General features: G+C 49.1%; 1 protein-coding gene across 5 annotated transcripts in view; it reads left to right on the top strand.

Moving 5' to 3' along the window:
- Positions 1 to 21101, top strand: part of SRD5A1 (steroid 5 alpha-reductase 1) — a 58526-nt gene that overhangs the window by 4809 nt on the left and 32616 nt on the right. For 3 of the 5 annotated variants that reach the window (XR_014309874.1, XR_014309875.1, XR_014309876.1), the window contains exons 2-4: positions 7275 to 7441; positions 8411 to 8512; positions 10372 to 10522. Coding sequence is in view for 1 of the 5 variants with exons in the window: in XM_082724135.1 (XP_082580261.1) it covers positions 7275 to 7441; positions 8411 to 8512; positions 10372 to 10522; positions 15903 to 15969 (487 nt within the window). In the remaining 4 variants the exon portion in view is untranslated. Of the gene's footprint in view, positions 1 to 7274; positions 7442 to 8410; positions 8513 to 10371; positions 10523 to 15902; positions 17686 to 20842; positions 20953 to 21101 lie in introns of those variants that run through there. The other 2 variants (XR_014309877.1, XM_082724135.1) reach the window with 2 other exon arrangements.

Raw genomic sequence — 21101 nt, 5'->3', positions numbered from 1 at the left:
GAAATGTTAAAAAAAAAAATGTTATTATATAGGATTAGGAATTGCTGGACACATTACATCAGGAATTGTAAGAAACACTCACACCGTCCCCAGGCTTGTACACTGATGCATGCAGGAGGCAGACAGCAGGCTGCCCGGCCATCGAAGGTCCCAGACATTCAGATTCTGAAAGCTCTCAGTTCAACCCCTCATCTCTGTGTCCCACAGTCCTGGGTGCTTCACAGCCACAGAGATGGGCAAGTTTCCTAGGTAGTAACAACTTGATGAAAAGTAAGCTCTGTCTCTTTAAGTGGAAGGGAAGGGGGGAAATGGGATATTGTAACATGGTAGGAAACAAAGAGTCAAATTCAGTCCCACACTCCATCTGAGGAGGTAGAAAACAGAATCCTTTTGTAGCTGCCTGGGACCTGACAGTATGATGTCCTTTAGCTCATTATCGGAACCGAGCATTCATTTATATAACACATTACCTAAATAAGGTATTTTTTAAAAGATTTTATTTATTTGTTTGACAGAGATCACAAGCAGGCAGAGAGGCAGGCAGAGAGAGAGGAAGGGAAGCAGGCTCCCCGCTGAGCAGAGAGCCTTACTCGGGGCTCGATCCCAGGACCCAGAGATCATGACCTGAGCTGAAGGCAGAGGCTTAATCCACTGTACCACCCAGGCACCCCAATAAGGTATTTTTAAATGCAAGCTCGTCACGGTTTACCTTACAGATGATTTCCACATTAAGGGATATTCAACTTCCAGCTTCATACGTTTTCTCAAAGAGGGATGATAGCCATTTCCCACAGTTCCCATGTGGAAGGGTGTTCGTCAGTGCAGATGAGACACCACGTGAGAAAGGCTTTTGAACTGAGATGGTCTGGGTCCCCCAGGTCGGGACTAGTGCTGTGTGGGTCCAGCAGCCAAGTCTACCTTCCTCACAGAGCCTGGCCTCATGTCTTGAAGTAGATCTTCACCATAAGCAGCCTGGGATCCACTGTAACCCTTGGGTCCCCTTGTCCCTCTAGTGTCTAGATGAAGACTCAGATGAAAGTCATGCCTAGAAGCCCCATCTGCCCCATTTTGGCTCCTAATTGACCCAATTCAAAGGAAGCCCTTTCCAGCAACTGTTGCATGGACTTCCAAGGAAAAGAAGTAAAGCTGAAGGGAGTAACTTAAAAGAAGAAAGGCAATCCCCAAAATAGCAAGAGGGAGCAGAGTGATCCCCTCTGGAAGGTGCATTGCATCTGGCCATCTGGCTTGCTGAAGACCCCAGAGCCAGGAGGGCTTGGTTCATATCGGTGCCCTCAGCCTGTGGCGCAGGAGAAGCTGGGGAATAAGGACTCCCCCAGGAGCCCTCGTCAGGGTCTAAAGTCATAAGTGACATTGCCTGAGGCAGCTTGTTCCCCTTCTGCCCGCAGTGACTTTATGGCTAGGCCTGTGGGCGTCAGGGCATTGCTGTCCTTTCAGAGGTAGGCATCCAGGAACAGAAGAGGTCGGCATCGGCCTTTCTGAAGCCCCGTTGCCAGTCCTTGCCTCACTGCTGACGCTCCTGTGAGACCAGAGAGAAGTGCGTCTTTTCCCGGCTCTCGCAGGGCATACCCTGGAGCAGATCAGCGTGACTCTCTGTTCCACGCGTAGCTGAGGACCCAGATGCACAGACCCCATCCGGCAGACCTGGAGCAGACCAGCTGCACCCCCGTCCAAAGAGGCTGCCTGCAACCTAAGTACTGGGGCCTTGAGCAAGGGCATTTGCTAGGAAAGTCACAATGAGGTTTCCAGAGTGTAACTCCTATTTTAACCTAGGTCAAGGATCAAAACTTTTTGGAAAGGGCCATATAGTGCTTCTTTTAAGCTTTGTGGTACAGGGGACAAAATAAACGATGTAGTGAAAGAGATATTTCACAAAGATTTCTATTGAGAAAATTCTAATTCTAATACCTTAATTTTTTAATTTTTTATTTCTTTTCAGCGTAACAGTATTCATTGTTTTTGCACCACACCCAGAGCTCCATGCAATCCGTGCTCTCTCTAATACCCACCACCTGGTTCCCCCAACCTCCCACCCCCCGCCCCTTCAAAACCCTCAGATTGTTTTTCAGAGTCCATAGTCTCTTGTGGTTCACCTCCCCTTCCAATTTCCCTCAACTCTCTCTCCTCTCTAACTCCCCTTGTCCTCCGTGCTATTTGTTATGCTCCACAAATCAGTGAAACCATATGATAATTGACTCTCTCTGCTTGACTTAATTCACTCAGCATAATCTCTTCCAGTCCTGTCCATGTTGCTACAAAAGTTGGGTATTCGTCCTTTCTGATGGAGGCATCATACTCCATAGTGTATATGGACCACATCTTCCTTATCCATTCGGCCGTTGAACGGCATCTTGGTTCTTTCCACAGTTTGGCGACCATGGCCATTGCTGCTATAAACATTGGGGTACAGATGGCCCTTCTGTTCACTACATCTGAATCTTTGGGGTAAATACCCAGTAGTGCAATGGCAGGGTCATAGGGAAGCTCTATTTTTAATTTCTTGAGGAATCTCCACACTGTTCTCCAAAGTGGCTGCACCAACTTACATTCCCACCAACAGTGTAAGAGGGTTCCCCTTTCTCCCCATCCTCTCCAACACACATTGTTTCCTGTCTTGCTAATACCTTAATTTCTGTAACAGATGTAACACGGAGGGTGGAATTCTTTATTTGGTGGGGAGAGCATTCACTTCATTGGGCTTCAGAGTCAGCGTTCCCCATGACCAAAATCCTTGGCCAGTGTTCACCCCGTGATGCTGATTGATGGGCGATGAGATTTTCTCTCTCTCTCTCTTTTTTTTTTTTCAATTTTAAAGATTTTATTTATTTAAGCAAGGGGGTAGGAGGGCAGAGTGGGGGGAAAGAAGCAGACTCTCCACCGAGCAGGGAGCCCAAGGTGGGACTCTTGGATCATGACCTCAGCTGAAAGCAGACGTTCACCGATGGAACCCCCAGGCACGTCAAGATTTTCTCTTTGAAAGTGTCTTTTCATATGCATTGGTACTGCCAGATTTTGGTTTCAGTCCACAAGTTTCTGATTGTAGTTTAACATGTTCATTACTTGGAAGATGTTTATGGAATTCTGTTGGACTCTTCTGTTGGTATTTGTCCTATAGTGTGTTTCTGCAGTGTAAGTGAGTGTCTTTTGGTTGACAGGTGGCGGCTCCTCAGTTACAGTTAAATAAGTCTTGAACAGTTCAAACACCACTGGAGGAACTCCGTCTGGAGCTTAGAAATCGTACCAGTGCAAGTTTGCATGAGAAGGCAGATCTCACTGCTGCTTTGACTCTACCAGCACGGAAAGCCTGGGAAGGAGTTTGATGTGACTTGTGCTTCTGCCAATGTCACTTGTTGCTGAGGAGGCCAACGCCGTGTACGTTTTGCACATAGGAGATATTTTTGCCTTACAATTTTAGGTTGAATTCACTGAAAAACATTATCAAGTCTGCAGCAAAAGCTAATTTCCAGATCCCTTTAAACCTCAGTAATAATGGTTGAGGCACTTTTTCTTACAAAGAAAAATTTCAGTCTTGGCTTTGAACTCAGAACAGTGGTTATGTCCATGGACAGAAGATCAAGTTCACTGTTGACACTGACGGTTCCGTCACAGGCACTAATCAATTTGGTGGTGTTGTGGTTTGGTTTCTTTTGTTTGTTTTGTTTTGTTTTGTTTTTTGGCAAAGTACCTGCCATATGGGGAGCAGCTCTAAGCACCTTCTATTCTCACAGGCTTTGTAAATCTGTCACGCGTGTGTGTTTACCACCAGCATTTACACGATCTTAGCGGGTCTCCCCTCGGTTTCCTCAGCTTCTGTGCACACGCTGTCACTGCTGGTGGTTGTGCGAGGACCCGTTGGAGCCTGATTTCTCTGCCACTTCAAACTCGGTCCCAGCTCAGTTACATGTCAGTGACCTCGGTGACATCGCAGGAGCCCAGAAGCCTGCTCACTCAGACACTGGCCTTGCTTTTCAACTCTCCGCTGACCTCACTTTCAGCATCCTGACTCCACAAGCAGCCGTCCTCCCCGAGGGGCTCATCGTGTTCCATGAGCTTCTGTCCTCTGGACCTGTGTCTTTGCTGCAGGGAGTGAGCTCACCGTTGGCAGACGGCCCTCCTTGCCGGGTGAAACAGGAGGCGGCCCCCAGGAACTTCCAGTGGTTGTAGCCTTCTTTTCCTTTCTTTTGTAAAATTCTAGAACTGGATTCTTTTTAAATTCTTGCTTTGCCCTGACCATTGCTTTCCTGCAAGTGGGGGACAACATCACAAGAACTGCTTGTCTGGTAACGCTGACCTCTAGCCTAGTCTTGCGACACAGCCATGGTGACCTTGCATCCCAGAGTGCTGAGCCACTTACCACGGGAGCAGAGTGAGCCATACCCCACTGGGTCTGTGGGGCACACAGAGGCCGCTTTCCCTGTCTTCACGGGACAGGTGCACACTGATGAGAGAACAAAGTGACGTGCACTCTGAACGCCACTTGCCGCGGATCTGTGCACACCGTGCAGGGACGTGGACACAAGAGACCGCCACACCACTTGCCGTGTCACTCCTGCGCAGCTCAGCCCCAGCTCCTGAGCAGCCACAGAATGGACCCAAATGAATGACTGGGGCCATGTCACAGCGCTACTCTATTTGTGGACGTGGACATTTGCACTTCGTGTGATTCCCGTGCGTCCTGCAATATCCTTTTGATCGTGTCCCCTACCGTTTGAAAAGGTAAAAACTGTTCTTATTCTCAGGCTGTACAATGTGGTACAATGTACAATTCCAGTGGTGAACTGGAATTGGGCCAGGGGCTGTGTTTGCTGATTCCCGATCCAGATGCCTTTACCATCACGGGCATGGAAGGGACATTAGTGACAGATGAGGAGGGGGGCGTGAATACCACACGGGACAGGTTTGGGTTTCACCTCGAGAAGGTGCCAGCCCGTTTGCCAGTCGTTCACAATTCAGCCCTGAACTTGAAACTGAATTGGAAGAAATGAATCAAAAGTTTGCTGGACATAATTCTCATTTAGAAAGTCTACAACTTTTTTTTTTTTTTTTTTGTACATTCTGGAGGGAAACATCTACCACGTTTGCAGACTGGTTTGCTCGGTGTTGCTTCTAGAAGGCTTCTTTCATCTATGATGTAGACATTTGTGACATCTCGCCCAGACATCTTCCCACGTCACTGTCCTTCCGTAACGATTCTGTGTGTTTCAAGCTTCCACACTTTGTCCTTCCCCTTCCTGACCCTGGGTCCCTATTACCCTGCGTTGAATTTACGTGGGTTTGTTCAGGTCCCCAGTTTCGGGTTCTGGAGAAACTGAGCATTCCACGCTTTCGCAGGCTTCTTTCTAACCGAGTCCAGCCTTCACCCCCTCCCATGGTTCTTTCTGCTCTTTTTTCCCTAGTTCTTCAAACTTAGAATTCTAACACTTTGTCACTGTGGTTTGCCCCCTGGGAAATTCCCTGAGATCGTAACTCCCAGGGAGGTTTTCTCTCAATTCCTCATCCTCTGGCCCTTCTCTGCTTTCCCCTGCCGAAAGAATCGTCCCTTGAGCTGACGCTCAGGGAGAGAGTGAGAACTGATTGTTTGCTCCTGACTCTCCTGCCAAGGAGCAGGATGGGGGTGGGGAACGAACACCATCACCACGATGCTGGATCGCAGCGAGTCAGAATTTCTGCTTGTTTCTAAAGGCTCCCCCACTGGTCCAAGACACAGTTACCCAGTCACCCAGATCCGCCTCTTGTGGTACGGACGTGCACAGTGGGCCTGTATCCCAGATGCCCGCTCACTGTCCCAGCTCTGCTCAGGCATGAGCCGTGCTTCCGCGAAGCAGAAATGGCTGCAATTCCTTGTTGTCTTTGAGAGAGAACAGGTTTCCACACTGGTTTCCAGGCAAGCAGCTAACCTCACTGATGACACACATCGGGGCCGGACACATGCTTACATTCAGCTGGTGCTTTGCCCTAAACCCACATGAAGTCCGCTCTGGGGGAGTTGGCCTGGATAAGAGAGAACCTTGAAGACTGCTTTTGATTGCAAGAATGTTCTTCCCACGACCTGAGTGAGCCTGTCACAAGAGAATGCCTTGAGGACCTGTAGCCAGCGTTAGGCTGTCACTACTGCTGCTAAGATCAGTTCTGGTTTTGCCCTTGGGTAGATGGCCAGAATGGAAACAAATACAAGCTTTTATATTTTCCCTGTTTTAAGATATAACCTACGGAGGATGAAATGCACTCATTATTAAGAATGTGGTTTGGTCAGTGTCGATGGTTGCCTACAGCATATAATCGCCACCACAATCAAGATACAGAACAGTTGCGTCCCCGAAAATGTCCCTATGCCTCTGTGCAGCTCGTCCCCTCCCCCAACTCCAGTTGCAGCTCCTATAGAATGTTAAAAGTCACTTTAGTCGCTTTCATTCGTAGAGGGCTGTTCGAGTTGTCGATTTCCTTGTGGGTCAGTTTTGGTCAGCTGTGTCTTAAGGCTTTGGTTCGTGTTGTCCAGAGGGACACATTTATTGACATGAAGTTTTTAGATGGTGATTCCTTACTATCCCCTTAAGGTCCATAGGCTGCGTAGCGATAGCCCTCTCTCCGCGTATTAGGTACTGATTCTACAGAGGAGATTCAGAGTACGATGTCGCGTCCTTTTTTCTCCATAAGATCCACTTTCTTTTCTGTTTTCTCCCCCTAAACTTTCACTGGTGTGGTGGAGCAGAAGAAGGTGAGCCTTGAGATACCCGGTTTTATATGAAAGCTCAGCCACGCACGAGCTCTGTGACCGCGAGCAGATGGCTTCCCCACACTCAGTCCATCTTGTGCTCTGTTCTGCATGTGTCATGGGGTTTCCTGTGCGGGTGTCTCCAGGTACCACAAGTGGGGTGTTGAGTGCTCAGCCAGCACAGCTGCCGTGCTGACGGGCGGCATGCGGTGTCCCCCACGTCATGTTGCGCGGACGAGAGCGAGGGAGGATAATATTGAGAGCCTCTGGAAGCCTTTAGTTTTCTCTCCATGTGTGTCTCACGTTTGATACAATCAGAGTCCTGAGTTTATGCACTGTTGTGAACATTACTGAAACGTGGTTAACTCTTTATCTACAAATTCTGCTTTGAACAGAGTATATCAGTACGAGCATTACTGAGAATGATTTCTGAACAAGGAAACAAGATTAAAACCCCAAGACTTGAAATAGAATGGCAGAAATGAGATTCCTTATCACTGGTCTATGTTTTATGTAAATGTGTTTCCGTTTCATGTTTCCTCAGGTCCTTGATTTTCCCGTTCCTGATCCGAGGCGGAAAGCCCATGCCCTTGTACACATTTGCTTTGGCCTTCATGTTCTGTGGCTACAATGGCTACTTGCAAAGCAGATACCTGAGCCAGTACGCCGTTTATGCCGACGACTGGGTCACAGATCCCCGATTTCTAGTAGGTGAGTGTCCCCCTAAGGATGCACTCCGTTGTTCTCATCAGAACCTGGGTTTTCCTGTCCCCGCAGTTCCTGGTTAGAAAGCCCATGCTCCTTGAGAGAGAGGAGGTGGTGCTGGTCCACGACCTCGTGGCAGGAGGCCGAGCGCCAGAGGGAGAGGCACGTGGCCCCAGCAGCAGCAGATGACGCACATCACCCCTGACTTGGCCCAGAAAGCATGAATACCTGTTCCTAAAGCAGACCTCAGAGTAGCAACAGGTTCCGGCAGAGCAGACGACAGAGGGAAACTGAGGAGCTCCGTCACTAACCCTGTAATCTAAGACCGTCATTAAGCTCCTGCTGTTCCTAACGGAAAATAAGAAGAAGTCCGACTGGGTCACCTTCCAACAAGGCCATTAGAGTTTCCTGATTATGCTAACTTGCAGAAGCTATTAGGTCTTGTGAAGTTTTTGATTTTTTAAAATCTTTATTATTTTTGTGTTCTAACTAAAGCCTTATAAGTTCTGAGGAAAAAAGAAAATAAAACATCAGTAGTCAAAAATATATGCAAGAGTGTAAAAAAAAAAAATACACCCCCTCGAGGCTCCTGGTGATGAGGAAGTTTCTTCTGAGTTTCAGAGAGTCCCGTGGCTGTTTGGTTCTTGGTTTAGCGCTTCCTGGAAAGGAGCCTGGGCCGAGTCTTAAGTCCTACTTCCGAGCACACCAGTTATCCTGTCAGAACATTTAGAGCAGACTAGCTGATTTACTGGTATTATTAGAAAAACAAAGCCCTCTTTTGCAGACCTGAGTGCAGCACTTAGGTCTCTGAGGGAAGCATTATATTTATTACAATGACCTTCACTATCAGTTGTGGCGACCTGCTCCCTAGTAACGATAATAGGACGGATTGGGGTCATCCCGTTCATTCCGGCTTGGGCCTGGGGGTTTCCTGGTTTATGGACTTAATGCTGCTCTGTATCGCCTTTTCTGTAGGGTTCTGCCTGTGGTTGATAGGCATGCTGGTAAACATCCATTCAGACCACATCCTGAGGAATCTCCGGAGACCAGGGGAGACTGGGTATAAGATACCGAGGGGTATGTACTGACAACGGGAGACTAGATGCCGGGCTCTCTGCAGGACGCCTTGCTCTTTCAGTTTTATCCGATCCAATAACTAATATCTAGTCACAGCCACAAATTTTCGATGTGAGTCACGATTAAGATAGCAATCACTGTGGTTATTGTTTTTTTAGAATGACAGAAGAGCTGATTCTGGCTAACCGAGTGGCTATTAAGCAAAAAGGAAACTAGTTGTATCTGTTTGGAAAGAGAATACGAGGAACATCTTCTGGTTTACCAGGGGTGCCCAATACCTCATTTCTGGCCATAGCAGGAATAGACGACTGGTCCTCTGTCTGAAAACAGTTTAAAATGTTGGGTACATGTTGTTGTTTTTATCTTTTAAGATGCATCTGTGTGATGTCCAGAAATGAAGTCAATCATCAGAGAGCAAAGGCTGGGTGAATGCTTGAGTCCAGGACCCAATACATAAGAGTCCGTAACCGCTAGCTGCCCTCATGCCCTCAGCTTTGTAGCTGAAATGTTTGCCAACTGTGGACAGTCCAAAAACCTCAAGTCAGGAGTTAGGATCCGTGTGGTCCTAGGGAGGGGGTGCCCTCCTGCATCCAGCCCGCACAAACCCAGATCCCCAAAGAGACCTGTCTTCAGCTCTAGCCTCTGAGAGCCTGGCAGGCCACACGCCACAGAATAAGAGCCACAAAACCCATGAGGACATATGGTGCCTTGAGTGAGAGCTAATTAAACTTGGGAAATTTTAGATCTTAGAGTTAATAGAAACAGATCACGAAGTGAATATCTAGTTGTTTAAATAATTAAAAGGGATGAAATTATAAAAAAAAAAAGAGTAACATATCATAGAAAGAACTAAATAGATACAAGATAGAAAGCAAGGGAGATTCTCAAACTAAAACAAAAACTTTAAGACTCAGTGGGTAGAACGAAAACATCAGTGGAACGGGAAATCACATGGCCGGGCTTAGATTGGAATCCTTATCTTCCTGGGAACCCTACAAGGGGAGAACACAACATGACAAGCAAAGGACGGGAAAAAGCCTACAAATCTCAGGTTGTTTAAACCGTGGCTCTAAGGTGGTCCTTGGAGCATGCCCCTCTACTCCCCAGCCTCAGAGCCTTTGCTGCCTGGAGACCCCAACCTCCAACCCCCAACCTCCCCTGCCAGCGAGGCCCCTTCCAGCCACGGCCACGACCAGCCTTCCCTCCGCCCACAGCCCGCCACGGCCACGACCAGCCTTCCCTCCGCCCACAGCCCGACTTCTGGGCCCCTCCCACATGCTCTGCTCCACAGCACTCCCCACCATGTGCTGGGCTCCGTGCTTTCCTCGTGGGGCTGCATCGGGATTTAGTGTTCCGGAAGGGGACATGTTGTCCACGGTGCACTCCCAGTGCCTAGAGCTGGGCCTCACCTGTCGTGTGGACTTGAAGGATCTATGAAAATGGATGACTGAATGAATGAATCTGCCCTTGAAAATTACTACTTTCCTCCAGTTTGGGTCCAGGCCTCTGTGCAGGTCCGTCTGATTAAGCTAGTGCTTCACTGTTACTCTGTGGTCTCTGTCCCTACCTGGGTTCCATCTGTGGGATTCACTGATGAGTCAAGTGACATAGTAAAGTACACAACAATTGTAGCATTTTATATTCAGATGAATGGTACATAGTTACTCCCAGAAATCGGCAGACGAAGTGGTAGAACTAGTACCGCTGGGTGTGTTTTGTTGACTGCAATTCTGGAGCAGTCGTGTTTCCCAGGGCTGAGCTGGTGCTTTCTAAGTAAGCGCCCACGGCTGTCTCGTCGGTCAGGGCTTTCCCGGGCGTCATCTGTAGGAAATGCACCCCTTGCCTGTGTTTCCTTGCAGGAGGCTTGTTTGAGTACGTGACAGCAGCCAACTACTTCGGGGAGGTGGTAGAGTGGTGCGGCTACGGCCTGGCCAGCTGGTCCGTCCAGGGCGGGGCCTTCGCCTTCTTCACCGTCTGCATCCTCTTCACCCGGGCCTGGCAGCATCACCAGTAAGTCCGCCGACACGCTCCGCATGCTGGCCCTGTGCTCTGGCCTTACTATAACCATTCTCGGGTTATCACCAGTAAGTCCGCTGACACGTTCCGCATGCTGGCCCTGTGCTCTGGCCTTACTATAACCATTCTCGGGTTATCACCAGTAAGTCCGCTGACACGTTCCGCATGCTGGCCCTGTGCTCTGGCCTTACTATAACCATTCTCAGGTTCCGTTCTCGAAATGTTCACATTGGTTGGAACTGCCAGCTCACGGGGTACACCGCGCGTTCGCTAATCGAGTCCACAACCACACAGACGTCCAGAGAAGAACCCGCTCTAAGAACCACCGGGTGCACATCAATGTTATCATTGGCTGCACCGGAGTCTGAGCCCCTCCAGACGTTTGTCGCTGGAGCCCATGGTCCAGTAAAGCTTCGGGCAAGGGACTCGTGGTCTGGCCAGGAGCACGCCGTCTGCAGGATGCCAAGCGCCCACAGCTGGGCCCGGAGGCGCACGCCATGTGTGGAAGAAGCCCGGCTGGACCCTCACGCAGCCCCTACACATGAGCGCCCCACACCCCTGCAGACCTGCAGTCTCTGTCCGGACTCCCAGGCTGTGCGCGCCGTCAAAATCACATTGTTTCCCAAGGCGAGGGGCCCCGGCCTGTGTCAGACCCTCCAAACAGCCTGTGATCTCAGGGACCCGTACAAACTCATAAAAACCAATCCAAGGCTGTCAAAGGGGAAGCGACCTAGGGTAGCGCCCCTCCCAGTCCCACGCATGAAGGGACTGAGGTTCAGGGAACAAAGTCCCAGCTTTTCGGACGGGAGAGGTCTCGGGCTGCCCCCTGAGGCCATGGCGATGATGGAAACTGGGCAGGCGGCTCACATCAGTGCCCACGGGGATCGTTTGTGTCCCCTGAGCTAGAAAGGGCCCTGCCCCCCTTCCCTGGCTGCATTGCCCCAAACACATTTCGTGAAGCTCTTCGATGCCGCCCATACTCTCGGAGGCAGACACAGACACAGCGTCGTCTGACTCCACGGCACCCGCCATCTCTTGAAATGGGGCAGAGAGAAGCCCCCAGAAGGACAGACTGATGTCATGGCATCGTGGGATGCAGACAGACTTTTCAGAGTCAGAATTCCTAGGTTTCTTTCTGGGCTCACCATGTATTTAAAGATGCAGAAGATTATTATCAGAGACACTGCGGAGAACGGGCAGAGCTGGAAGGTCTCCTTAGCTAGGTTTTGTAAACCTTATGCCGAAAGCCCGAGATTATTGAGATCACAGGAGAAGAACCCTCCAGCGCTCCATGCGTTGAGGTGCCCCACTGTGCTCCAGACAGTGGGGGATCTGAGAGCTGGGACCTGTCCCTATTCCGGAGCTGCGGAGGGGGACAGAGGTAAGGAAAGCTCACACCAAGAAAGGCTCGGAAACAGGTTACAGCATCAGAGGTGACAGGAAACGAAATGATTTGCTATGATGGGTTGAATTGCATTCTCCCCCCGCCCCCCAAAGAAGATGTTGCAGTCTTGACCCTGTGAATGTGACCTTATTTGGCAATAGGGGTCATCGCCATCACAGATGTCATTAGTTGGGGATGTCACACTAGAGTAAGCAAGCCTCTGACCCAGCAGGACTGGTGACTTTCTTAGGGAAATTGCACACGTGCACACAGGACAAGAAGACACACACGTGCAGACACACACACAAAGACAGCCATGTTAAGTGTGGAGGAAGACCGGGGTGATGTCCCCACACACCCTTGCGGCTGCAGCAGCTGAGAGAGGCAGAGAAGGAGCCTCGCTGAGAGCTTAGGAGGCAGCATGGTCAGGCCTCTGACCTCCGGAACTGGGAGAGAATAAATCCCTGCCTCTTTGGAAGCCCCCTAGCCTTTGGGGGCCTTTGTTGCAGAAGCCGCAGGAAGCCAAGACACCGGCCTCTGAGCCACCCAGAATCCGCTGGGCTGTAAGGAAAGATAGAGGCAACGCGTGTGAGTTCTGGAGCCCTGCGTTTCCTCCTGCCAGAAGACGCCACGCCAGCCTGGCCCCAGAGCTCATGCTGCTGCAGGCGCGTCTGCCCAGGTGGGAACCAAGCCTTTTGGAGAAAAAGCAGTGGCAGCAATAGCAGTGAGTCTGGGTCCAGCGCAGCAGTCCTGTGCTCCTGGGGACCCCCTGCCCCATTCCTCCCTTCCCCCCACCCTTCCCTCCTCCTCCCCAGCCAGGCCCCCACCACGGCCGCCTTCCCATTGCTCACATCGCCTCTGAGGAACGAGCTACTCTGGGGCATTAGTTCCATGAGAGAGTAGGAAGCAGATGTTGGCTGGTTTCTAGTAATGGAGAAATGAGACAGTACTGGTAGCTAAGAAGTTGGATCACAGGAAGACTGAACAAGAGCTGAGTCGGTGGTAAAGACGCTTCCTCAAATGACCATGGGAAGGTCTCTCTTGACATGTGAGTAGGAGATATTCAAATTTCTAATGGGAAATACTCAAATTCTATCATTTGAACAGGAAATAGAAATAAATAATTTCATTTTCCGAATGAACGTCTCTGTTAATAAAAACCCAAAGGTATTCTTTGCTGAAATCTTCACGAGTTGAAAGGATTCTTTTTCATTCTTTTGCTATTTATACTGATGTCACTGCAAAACCAATATTAATTGCCGGAAATTTAATGAATTCAGCTTAGTGGAAGTATGTTCAGAAATGTTGATTTACCAGCTGAGGACAATGGAAAAGCTATCTTTTTTTTTTTAGCTAATCCCGCAAACCCAGCTGATTACAGAAAACAATCCATGGGGCTATTCCTAGCCCTCTGTTTGGTGTTTTATGATGTTCTCAAACTAATGTTTTATTACACTCAGTTTATTTCCATAATCAGATGTGAAATGTTTAAATTCGTAGAGAATTACACTGACAATGAAGCTCTAGGTCAGAAACATTGGGTCAGCTGTGCCAAGTCGCTAACAGATACAGTGGTTTGAGGGCAAAATGTCAAGGAACGGGAAAGAGGAATGTCTTTGGACTGTTCTCTCCACTGCCAGCCTCGAGCCGCGTGCTCACATAAGGAAGCTTCCCTGGCTTGGAAGCGCTCCTGCGGTGCCTGGCCAAGGGGTCATCTGAGCCCAGGTGTGTGCTTGTCCACACCAGGGTCTTGCAGGTGAGGCCAGCCTTCGGGGACGGCCTTGGAGGAGGGGCTCTGTTGAAATAAAAAATTGTGTGTAATCTCATTTAGAAAACTGAAGTCCATGTGTCTTTGGGACACAATGACAGACGGCGTCATGACCTAAACCGATGAAGACCCACCAGAACGAGTCTGGGAAGGACGTCCTTGTTCTCACAGCAGAGCTTCGGGTCTGGGAGTGCATGGAAGGAACGGGACCCGCAGGAGAGGGGCACGGGGCACTGAACTTGCTCATGGGCCGGAAAGACCACTGGTGCTTTGAAGAAGAATTCGAAGATCTCTGTCCGATTCAGCCTAAACCGCATGTGATGACACAGGCAGCCTTCAGTGACGGGTTGCCTTAGTTTCAACCTCAGTTCGGGCTCCACAGTGATAAAATCAAGACAAAAAAAATCCATATCCAGCTCTGGTCAGTGTCACATAAGTGACAGCTTTGATTCTAGGGATGGAACAACACGTGAGAAAAATATGCTGCCTGCCCTATTAAAAGTGTGTGTGTGTGTATAATATACATACACATATTTATAAATTTTGAGATATGATTTCTCGAGCTGGATCCACAAACGTCATGATGTACATGAATGAGAAAAGTAGTTAAATCATTTTAGCAAAGTAAGTTTTATTCCGATAGAATGGTGTCTATGAAATGAATCGAATGTATTTGGCAAATCTCTGCATCGGGTGACAACACTTCGATCTGATACAGGCTCGCTCTGACATCATAAGGAGCCAGCTGTGCTGCCCCGTGCTGCTTCTGACCGTCCCAGAGGCGCGTGTGGGCATCACCGGCCTGGTCTTGCTGGTCTGAAGGTGTCACTGGCTTCCGGGCGGGTGCCTGGCGTCCGAGAAACCTGCTTGTGGTCCAGGGGTGCCCACAGGCTGAGTGCCTTCTGGGGGCTGTAACATAAACACTGTAGATGGGGGGTGGCGGGCAGAGGTCTGAGGTCGGGGCCAGTGTGCTGGAGCTCCGGTAACGGCCCCTGCTGGCTGTACAGTCCGGTCCTCCCGCACTGCCCTCAGCGATGAAGGGCCATGGAGCTCTGGGGGATCAGGACACAGATCCCATTCCTGAAGGCTTCACCCCATGACCCAGTCCCCTCCCAGAGGCTCCGCCTCCTAGCGCCGCCCCCTCAGGCATCAAGTTCTTAGCCTAGGAATCTGGGTGGGTTACGCAGGGGGAACACTAGGGCCAGCCTTCGAGGACTTGCTGTGAGCAGAGAGGAGCTGAGTATGGCACTTGCCAATCCGCTCCGTGCTGCTGGTGCCGCAGCCACCTCGACGGGGGTGTCCGGTGTCCGGGCTCCTCACAGTCTGGAAGAGAACAGCCCCACGTAGGAAGTGATGCTTGCTCCCGAGGCCTGCATCCCAGCTTCAGAGCGCGCGGTCCCCCCAAGGGCGCAGGACAGCGCGTGGCCTCCCCGGGGACGCAGGACAGCAGTGGGTTCTCTGGAGGCTCACTCAGGACAGGGCAGTGCACGGAGGCACCCATGGCCGTCTGAAGGGCTGCAGTTCCCCCTTGGGTCTGCCAGCCGCAGGGTGAAACATGGCAGAAACCAACAAATTCTGTCAGTTCTCTGTCAGGTTGCCTTCATGATGCATTTCTGCCATATGAGCTCATAGTCGCTTCCCATCATGATGCTTCGTCTGTTTCTCTTTTGTGCTGACGGGAACTCCTTGTTTCTGGCTATTTCTCCATCTTGTGGGGTCACTGTAAGTGTTCACTCCATCCACATAGCTGCTTCCCTCCCCAGCTGGCCTCTACCCCAAAACAAATGGGGGGACTTGGCATTTATATCAAAGCGGAAAATGCGTGTTTGTTCTGAATGCTGGGCTGTGCTGCATCTTCCAGATTTGTCTGACAGCCCCCTGGCATGCAACCAGGTGACTGTTCCACAGACGGGGGGTCTGCAGCCGTAGCTCTCCTGGGAACTGCAGAAACCAGAAAACGTCCAAAAGAAGACCTTCGAGACACTCCTCCCGAGTGAATTAAATGGATTTCTTCCTATGAATCATGCTTTAGAATAAAATATATTTAGTTATTCATTATAGAGACAAAATCAAACTACATATCTGAAATGCCACAGTTTTTAGTGTTACTCCTAAAAATCTCCATAATGCATAATGAAGTGTTGTCCATTTTGTCAGCATCTAAATGTTTAAGCAGCGAAATTATTTCTTTTTCTTACTGTTCCTTTTTTGTCTTATTTTAGGTGGTATCTTGAGAAATTTGAAGATTATCCAAAATTCAGAAAAATTATAATCCCATTTTTGTTTTAAGTCCATTGTCCGTGGAATGATCTTTGACTTGAAGCATTTCATGATTATATAAATGAATTATGTCTCTGTCTTTTTCCTTTTACTGGATCTTTTTTCAAGATTTGCTGTAGGAATTTTTCCCTATGAGTCTATAAGCTACCTAATAACAGACTAATCAGACCGAAGCACAGGTTGACAGACTGGGCTGCATACTGGTGGAGAATCCGGAACTCCGAGTCATCACAGCGGACCATTTCTCTGCTTTCGGAGCCTCCTGTTGACTATATACAGCTAAGTGTGCACAAGACCAGAATGACAAGCCCTATCTGGTGGCCTCTGTGGACTGCCCCTCATACAACTCATTCCAGCCATCAGTTCAAGGCCAAAGGTGACGTTGCTCCCTCCCCTGATAAAGGCAGGACTGCCTCTCCGGTTCCTCTCACCCCACTGGGTCAGAGAGGCTGGGGCACCCATGGAGGGCCACAGACCCAGGGAAATGCCTGGGCCCTCACTGTGCGTGCTGTTGGGCAGGGAACTTGGGGCAAAGAAAGAGACACAGGAGACCTGGATGATGCCTGAACAAAGAAAAACATCTGGCACTTTCTACAGCCTGCACCCCAGCTGACTACACTGCAGGGCACGGTCCCAGATGTGCTCCTAAGGGGTAGGCCGCTCTGTCCTCCACTCAAAAGACTTCTTAGAGGCCCCGTGATTATGTTCCTCCTTATGCTGATTGCCAGGGCCTGATTGCCAGTAGTCTGTGGTCTAAGATTATTTTTTTCCCTTCTGGGTAGAATGAGGATGTTCTAAGGCACTCTTTTTAAAGTGCCCTCAATATTACAAGACGGTACCTTAAAACAGAATTTCTTACTCTAGATGTACTTGAAAGGCCCATGAAGATAAATGGCAGTGATGATATTTACTGCGCATTGCCAGAAAGAAACCTCCTAGAAGACACTCTGTGAAGCTCTGATGGTCCGGCGGTGGTGTCCTCCAGGCCTGGGACAGCGGTGCCGGGGTGGCCATCTCCGCGGAGCAGAAAACCGTGGGAGCCGGGAAAGGAGCGGGCTCTTCACTCTGGCCCGCCGATGCTTCTCGCTGGTTGTGGGAGTGGGCGTCCCGAGCACCCAGAGGGCCGGCCCTGCACCCTCTCCTGGCTGCCCTTCCCAACCAGGGTCGGTGTCCTCACGAGGTTTTACGTAGAGGCCGTGTTCTCAGGGTTCGTGATTATGAGAGTCTCTTGTGGCTTCAGAATTCACAGAAAACTTGCCCAATGCCCCCCTGTGCTTCATTCTCACTGGAAAGGGCACATTTTTTGAAGAGAAACTTTGTTATTAAAAGAACACCATTCCTTTTTCTGACCATTTTCCAATTACTTGAAAACATGAAGCAATAAGTATTCACAAAATGCTGAGCACATCAGGATCAATCGGGGCCGCCGGGTTCCAGAAGGTGCCCGGGGCGGGAGGGGGATGCTGGTCTGAGAGCTGGGAAGCTTCTGTGAGTTCCTTCTTCATGTGAGCTGCCCGGGGCACTGGACCTCTGCCTTCACTCAGGATCTGATGCGTCCTTCCTGGTTTCACCAGCCCGCACTGGGTCCACGATTAATAGGAAGGTTCCCTGTTCTCTCTTGGTTCCCTGCCCTCCATTTCCTAAAAACTGTAACTTACTAAGCTGTCATCAATTACTGTGTTAATTTCAACAAGAAGATTAATAAAATTATATATATAAAGTCTAGTCATTTTGTCTTCAGTATGACTCCAGTGTATCCACACGGCTGCACTTTAGAAGTTCAGACGGGAACAGCATCTTGAGCCCTGAAAGCTGCTTTCCACTAATGTTAACAATTTCGCAGCGTCATGTACTCCCAGACCTCGGCAGAGCTGTGCCACGGACAGTTTCCGTGTGAACCTGTGCACTTGCGGGAAGGTCATTCCCAGGTGTTGGATGTTTTGTTCATCGTGAGCATCCCCAGACACATTCTGTAGCTAGGAGACTTCAGAGCTATCAACGGTAACATATTTGCCCCATCCAGCCATGCTGCTGGAAGTATTTTATGAGTTCCAGCGATTTTCTTTGGTTACTCCCAGTTCCCTTGCTTTGCAGTCATGTCGTTTGCAGACATGTCACGTTCTTGTTTGGGAGTATTTGAAGCTGTTGCTTTTGTTGTCTGCTTCTTACAGTAGCAGGACATTTGAAGACAATACTGAATAAAAGCAGGGATTATCAGGATTCACTTGTGATTTTAACAGGAATGCTTTCCTTTGAGATTACTATTTGGAGCATTCTTCTATTTTCTTGCACACTTATTGGCCTGTTTCTACTTTAGCCAATGGGATCATTTATTTGCTTAAAAAATCTGTGGGCTTTCTTTGAGATTTGCACAGGTACCACGTAGATCAGAAATGAGGAGGAGGGCTTGCGAGCAGGTGTGAGGGGGCAGGACCTGGGGACTCGTCCACTTGGACACTGATCTGGTGGATGGTTTTCTTCATTAGTCAGTCTCTGTTTATCTTGTTTTACTCTCAACTAATTTGTGTTACGGTGATTTCCCCTGTATCTCCCGACTCCGCGTCTGCTTCTCTCTCGCGGTCCCTGTTCTGGTAGGGGATCTTGTCGTTGGGATCCTGACTGCTTAGGCGAGTGCCTTGTTCAGCTGCTTTCCCAGCGCTGTTTTCAGCCTTGAAGCCTGTGTGTTTGCGAAGTGACACCAACCACATTTTCTTAGAATTAGGATCCTAAATGGTCTCCGGCTATACTTCCTAGATTTACTTGGATCTCAGTATTTCTAGGAAATGTTTATTGGAAATGGTGCACTTTTTTTTTTCTTTTCAGCCATTTGGGAGATTTCATTGAAAGCCTTTGTTCTTTTTCACACTTGTGGATGTGGTTGAGATTGTTTGCTATCAAGTCTCTCCTTTGCAGATTCTAAGGTTTCCTTTTGCAGCCTCGAGCCTTTTATAGCAATAACAAAGCTGTTCTCTTTAGTTGATGCTGTTTGTTCTGTGGTTTGTTCATTCAGGAATATTGATCATATTGTTAAAATTCTTTGCAACCTTGTTTTTCTTCCATGTCAGATTTTTCTTATATTTCTAAGAGTTTTTGCTTTGTGGTTTTTTAAAAAAATTTAAATCCAATTAGCCTACATAGAGTACATCATTAGTTTCATCAGTAGTGTTCAGTAATTCCTCAGTTGTGTGTAACACCCAGTGCTTTGTGTTTGATGCGGGCATTCTGCAAAACTTTCTGTCTCTCCCTGCTAACAGCGTAAGGTGCTTTTCTGCTGAATGCTGCTTGCCTGGGATCCGGCTCTCATGTGGGAACTACCACTCTGCTGCTCTTATTGGCAAATTTTTCATCCAGCATTTCCTGGCCCTTCCAAGCCTTCAGATGTCATTTGTGTGGTTATCTTTAACAACATGATAAGCAGACTTTGCCATTGAATATGTTGGCTCGAATTCTCCCACTAACTGCTATACTGAGATGCCTTTTATCATATTTTCTGTTTTTATTATTTGTTTGCAACTTCTTTTCTTTTTTACATTTTCTACAGTGATTTAGAAAGGTATTTTCTTAAAAAAAAAAAAGCCACATTAGGAATGATTTTTATGTTTTTTAGAAGTATACTTAAAAGTCCCCAATTCATTATGATGAACTCCCTCTCCTGATCCCAACCGGCTGGAATCACTGTGAGGGAACTGAAGAGCACAGGGCTGGCGCTGATCAGGTGGGGAGGGGGCCGTGGCGACAGCGGCCCGCAGTGTGCCCTGGGGAAATGGCAGGTCCTAATGCCAGGGCTGACGGAAGAGGGAGGTGCCGCTCACACCAAGGTGAAAGCAACTGGACTTCGTCAGAGCAGACAAAAGCACCCCCCTCCACTCAAGAACCCCACCAACAGCACAAAAAACCCAGAAGCTATGTACACACCCACTTCTGGGAAACACACAGTGGGAGCCGGGTCCTCTCATCAATAAAAATGAGCTATTTGAGGAGAACCAAAGTTGGCATTCCAGAAAGAAACATTCCCCACACTGGGTTCGTGGGGAGCCACCGGGGTAGGAGCTGGTCCCCTTCTGCCTCATGTCGCACCAGGGCCCGGAGAGGCAGGGTCTCCTCGGGTACAGGTTTCTACCCAGCTTTCCTGGAGCCTTTTCAAATACGGGACTGAAGACCAAGGACCACCAGGTACTGAAGTCTACGTCATGAAAGGAAAGCATAGGCCCCTGGAGAAACATCACTCCCGAAGCAAAAGGGAAATATTTTAGAAAAAAATAGAGGAGCTTGGGCATCAGTCGGTGCGTGGACAGAGCATCATGTGTCCCAGAACAGGACTCCGCAATGTGCAGGAACAGACCCCTCGTAAGACGGACAAATTGCCTCCAAATACATAAGAAACTCTCAAATTCCAACAAAAATTTTAAAACAATCTTTTTAATGGACAAAAGATTCGAACAGATCCTTCCCCACAGAATACACACACACAGCAAGTAAGCTCAGGCAGATGCTTGCCATGTTTGGTCATGAGGGAAGCGCCAGTCAAACTGCGGGAGACACCGCTATCTACCTACCTCTCGGAATAACTTCCGTTGAAGAAAATGAGCAGCAGAGGCTTGGCGAGGACGCAGAGGCTCTGAGACACGCACCCTGCAGCGGGAAGCGCCGTGGTGAAAGCATTCTGGCGGTGTCTTGAAAGTGAAACACACCCTTGCTATCCGACGCAAATATGTCACTCCTAGGTAATTAGTTACCCAGGAGAAGCGAAAGCATGTATCTAATTAAAGACTTTTACATGAACGTGCATAGCAGCTTTATTCGCAACAGCCCCAAACCGGAAACAATCCCGCTGTCCTTTAGCCGGTGAGTGACTAACCGTCTGCTGTTTGTGTCCATACAGTGGACCACGCCGTGAGAGGGACACAGCGGCAGTAACAAAGTGACAGCATCTCAGAGCGCCATGCCGGCCGAAAGAAGCGAGACAGAAGAGAGCACAGACAGCTGTGGAAGGTGAGTGTTTGCCTGCGGGCGGGGGGCAAGGGGGCAGCTTACAGAAGGGCCAGAGGAAGCACTTGGGATCGATGCTCATTATCTTGCTAGTGGGATGGTTTCCATCTGCCTGCACCAAATCCTCCTGTAAATACATGCAGTCCATTGGA

The sequence above is a fragment of the Mustela nivalis genome (assembly GCF_964662115.1).
Source record: "Mustela nivalis genome assembly, chromosome: 3".
Lineage (NCBI taxonomy): Eukaryota > Metazoa > Chordata > Mammalia > Carnivora > Mustelidae > Mustela > Mustela nivalis.
The sequence above is the reverse complement of the archived record's forward strand: the minus strand, read 5'-3'. Positions and strand labels throughout refer to the sequence as shown.